This window comes from Stegostoma tigrinum, chromosome 11 (genome assembly GCF_030684315.1).
Source record: "Stegostoma tigrinum isolate sSteTig4 chromosome 11, sSteTig4.hap1, whole genome shotgun sequence".
Classification (NCBI taxonomy): Eukaryota; Metazoa; Chordata; class Chondrichthyes; order Orectolobiformes; family Stegostomatidae; genus Stegostoma; species Stegostoma tigrinum.
In genome coordinates this window covers 20489507-20494072 of record NC_081364.1, presented here as the reverse complement: position 1 = coordinate 20494072, position 4566 = coordinate 20489507, and the positions used below count along the sequence as shown (strand labels likewise).

The 4566-nt window shown below is 41.7% G+C and overlaps 1 protein-coding gene across 1 annotated transcript; it reads right to left on the bottom strand.

Annotated features, from left to right (window-relative positions):
- Positions 1-344: 344 nt before the first annotated feature.
- On the bottom strand, positions 345-2201 carry si:dkey-42i9.4 (uncharacterized protein LOC492503 homolog). The gene is made up of 2 exons (XM_048547651.2): positions 1577-2201; positions 345-1233 (listed from the first exon to the last, which is right to left on the bottom strand). Exons 1-2 carry the CDS (start codon positions 1719-1721, stop codon positions 890-892), a joined length of 489 nt encoding a protein of 162 aa, XP_048403608.1. The 5' UTR covers positions 1722-2201; the 3' UTR covers positions 345-889.
- Between the last annotated feature and the right edge of the window lie 2365 nt (positions 2202-4566).

The window sequence follows — 4566 nt, the reverse complement described above, 5'->3', positions numbered from 1 at the left end:
AACAGCTATTCTGTCAGTGAAAAATATCTGCTTTGCAAAGATTCCACAAAAAATACAAACCACTTTTCCTCCATTATCTTGTGCTTCAGAATAAAGGGAAGGAAATATTTTTCTCCCTTGATAGGCTTATTTTCTTGAATGCATTCTATTCTTGTCCATTGTTTTTGTGTCTTCTTGATTCTACTGTTGTAATTCATCTATTAATTGATCCACGTGTCTTTAAACAGGAAAGCTACCATGTAGTTTGACACTGTATCTACCCGCCGCTTATCTTAGACTACTGGAATTGGTCTTTTTATGGTTTCACTATCCTATGTTTCAAAAAAACTTTTTAAAATGGGACATTAGGTGGAACAAAGTACTTTTATTATTTAGGAAGAAAATGTACAGTACTGTTCCTGTAACATACCTAAATGAGAAACAAAAGGAACGTCAAATTCAGTAAACTGTACCGTACAATTGCTCAGAGGTCAACATATATTTTCCCTAAATTCAGAGATCACATTTATGATGACCAGTAAAAAGAACAATGTTTTTCAGTACCAATTCAAACACTGTGGATCTTTTACAAAATCAGTTCATTGTCATTAAAAGACATCCTGAACACATCATATGGATTCATTTTGATGTTTTATTACAAACAGCCATGGCTTACTTCTTAAAATATAAATCTGTAAAACACAATTATCCACTGACTGTACATGTTTTTACAATATACAATCCAGGAATTTAATGTGGTGCAAAAACAGTTTTGCATATAGCCACTGGCCACATCAAACAAAGGTTTTGGCAGTCGCACTACTAAAAGTTAACTAGGGATTAACATTTCACTACATTATCAAAGGGGCCTGCATATTGTACAATAACAGTTGAATGTGTAAATGAATTATTAACTTGAAACAGTCATCATGTAACTCTTAGAGGGACTTGATCTGCCAATTCTAAATTCATCCTTGCAACTTATCATACTATCCAACGGGGAGAGGCCGCTGCTAGGTACGTTTTCGTAAAGAACGCAAATTGACCCATCTTCACCTATTCGGTAGGACACCTCGAACGGGTCGACCCACAGAGTCAATTCACTTGGCAAAAGTTGAAAAAGTTGCTGGCTGCTGAGTCCGATGATGTTGGACGCCCTTGCTATCAGAGGATCCATTTTGTGGTTGATCCTAATGCATCGGTATCCTGACCCTTTGCAAGGCATGTGGGGGAACCAATGGTGTCTGTAGTGTTCTGTCAAACAAAGACAACAAACGTTAGATTCAAATGACCTGCAAAATTCGCTTTGCTTAACTTTCACAACGTTGCTGCTTTGTGAACCTGAATTCTCCCGGCCGCGCTTTCTCCTCCTGTACTACAGATGGGGGAGTGGGTAATAAAAATACAGAAGAGTGAAAAATAAAACACAACTTCAAAAAAATATATTTTTCCCTGATGGCAAGAATTTCGATTCTCGGCACATTTCTTCGGCGTCCTGTCAATTACTTCCTCGCCGTTGACCTGTTTCATGTGGCGCTGGCCCAGAAATAAAAGAGATTTAAATGCTTTCCATTTTAATACCTGCTCTCACTCTCACCTGCTAAAGATTTCTCCAACGACTCGCTGAAATGTTGGAGCCGTTCGTCAGAAATAAGCCCTGTCGTCCTCAACAATCTGGTAATAAAACCCACGGCAGTTGTGATTTCAGTTTTCATTTTGATCAACTCTACTCCGGGACTCATCGGCTGACCCAAAACATAAAACGATGTTTCCGCTTTTATTTCTGAACCAAGGTTTTTATTTTCGAGAAAAAAAAAGGTCGAAACAGAAATTTCGACGTCGGAAACTTTCAAGGTACGAAACTAAAATTTTAAACGGGTTTTGTTTACAGTTCACCAGATCCTGGGCCCAAAACAAAACCCTAAGGTCTTTTTTCTTTTCTTTTGTTCCGATCAAGACGACGAATTCGACTTTTCTGATTTTTCTTCTCTGATCACAAAGGCATGCGGGGCGTCTCTTCAGTTTTCTTTTTGTTCTTTCACTTTTTTTTTGGTTATGATAGGATTTGGCTAAAGGAAAAACATTGTTTTTTTAACCAGGTCGACGAAGGCTGTGAAGGGATGAACACACATCAACAAGGACGCAACCCACGGCCAATCTTCAGCAACACAAACCCCTCGCACTGAGAGCTGTAAACATCGCCAGCACCGCCCCTCTGTGACCTCACACACGACGCCTCACAGCCAATCGAATCACCAGGCTGACGCACGTCAAAATGGATTATTTGCATGAAATTAACGACGCCCCGTTTATTTGCCCTACCCGTCCCTATCTCCGGCCCGCCCCGGCAGAGTCTCCGCCCCTTCCCTCAGTATCCCCGCCCCCTCCACTTCAGTCCCCGCCCCGTTCCATCGTGTGTAATCAAGTTCCTTCCTGCTTAAAAACCCGACCTTGCTGTTTTATTTTCCCCAAAAGACTTATTTAATCTCGAAAAGAGGAACCTTTCAGAACCTATTACAACACGTAGAAAAAAACTTTGACTTTTCAAAAACGAAACTTTTAAAGTCTCACGTTTGCCTTACTGTTCATTTACCTTTAGAATATTCGGGAGTTATCAAGCAAACATCACAAATTGAAATTCCACCCTTGACGTCTTGGATCCCTCAAGATTACAAATATCCCTTAGAGGTTAACAAATCCTTGAACTGCTATTCACACTGCATCCTAAAGTCTTCTTACAAAGCTATGTGCCATACATGTGCACTCTCTTCACTCCTCACTCAAAACAGTCTCAACTTATCTCAAAGTTGCCTTCATCCAAAGTTTCAACTCATCCTTTGATTTATCAGCACTTTAAAAATGTGTGCAGTATTACAAGGCTCAACAACTGGGTTTCAGGACCTGAGAAGTCGCAGGCAACACTGGGACGCATTGCGAGATTAAAAGCCCTTGTGGACAGCGCATTTGGACATATGCGATCACCTCACAACTGAAATATATGCAAGGAGGGAGGGAATCGGTGACTACCAGCTGGTGCATTTGTCCCCTCAGACCATCCTACTCTCCAAATATTCAAATCCGGAAAAAGATCTAAGTGTTTGTTCAGACAGGAAGTACAGCTGGAGATATCAGCATGGCACCATAATTGGCTCAGCAGTATAGTGATCATGAAAAGTGATAGAACAGACAGGCAGCTAAAATTGCGCATGCAGAGGTGCTTGTTGCGTCTCTGGTCTTAGGGTCAAGGATGTGACTGACCGTCTGCAGAATGAACTTCAGTAAGGCATTTGAAATGTTCTTCATGGTACACTGATTAGCAACGTTCGATTACACGGAATGTGGAGGAAACTAGTATTTGGATACAGAACTGGCTCAAAGGTAGAAGACAGGGTGGTGGTGGAGGGTTGCTTTTCAGAATGGAGGCTTGTGACCCACGGTGTGCCATAAGGAATGGTGCTGGGTCCACTATTTTTTGTCATTTACATAAATGATTTGGATGTGAACATTGAAGGATAGTAAGTTTGCAGATGACACTAAATTTGGAGGTGTAGTAGACAGCGAAGAAGGTTATCTCAGAATACAATGGGATCTTGATCAGATGGGTTAATGGTCTGAGGAGTGGCAGGTGGAGTTTAATTTAGATAAATGTGAGGTGCTGTATTTTGGAGAGGCAAATCAAGGCAGGACTTCTCCACTTAATGGTGACGTCCTGGGGAGTGTGGCTGACCTGTCTGGGATTGCTTTTGGCGGTCTCAGTGTGGAGGCAAAACCTGAGAAAAACCATAGAGACCTTGGAGTGCAGGTTCATAGTTCCTTGAAAGTGGAGTCAGAGGTAGATAGAATAGAGAAGGTGGTGTTTGGTATGCTTGCCTTTATTGATCAATGCATTCGGTATAGGAGTTGGGAGGTCATGCTGCGTCTGTACAGGACGTTGGTTCAGCCACTTTTGGAGTATTGCATGCATTTCTGGTCTCCCTGTTAATAGGAAGGATGTTGTGAAACTAGAAAGGATTCAGAAAAGATTTACAATCATCTTGCCCAGCTTGGAGGGTTTGAGATATAGGGAGAGGCTGAATAGGCTCCCAGAGTGTCAGAGGCTGTGGGGTGACCTTATGGAGGTTTATAAACTCATGAGGGGCATGGATCAATAAATAGGCTAAATAGGCAAGGTCTTTTCTCCAAGGTGGGTGAGTCCAAAATGAGAGGCCATAAGTTTAAGGTGAGAGGGGAAAGATATAAAAGGGACCGAGGGGGCAACCTTTTCATGCAGAGAGTGGAATGAGCTGCCAGAGGAAGTGGTGGATGCTGATACGATTACAACATTTAAAAGACATCTGGGATGGGTATATGAATAGAAAGGGTTTAGAGGGACATGGGCCAAATGCAGACAAATCGGACTAGATTTATATAGGAAATCTCGTTGGCATGGACAAGTTGGACCAAAGTTTCTGTTTCCATGCTGTATGTATCTATGACTCTCTATGACTGTATGAGCACCTCAAGCAAAGTGGTGATCAGCCAGCAGATATGGTCCACATTATGGAACCATAAGTTTCCCTGAAGACACCATCACTGTAGGACAGATAT

Coding starts and splice junctions, on each gene's coding strand:
- si:dkey-42i9.4 (XM_048547651.2), bottom strand. CDS start 1,721: ATGAGTCCCGGAGTAGAGTTGATCAAAATGAAAACTGAAATCACAACT. Junction 1,234..1,576: donor GTTGGAGAAATCTTTAGCAG/GTGAGAGTGAGA, acceptor TTTGTTTGACAG/AACACTACAGACACCATTGG.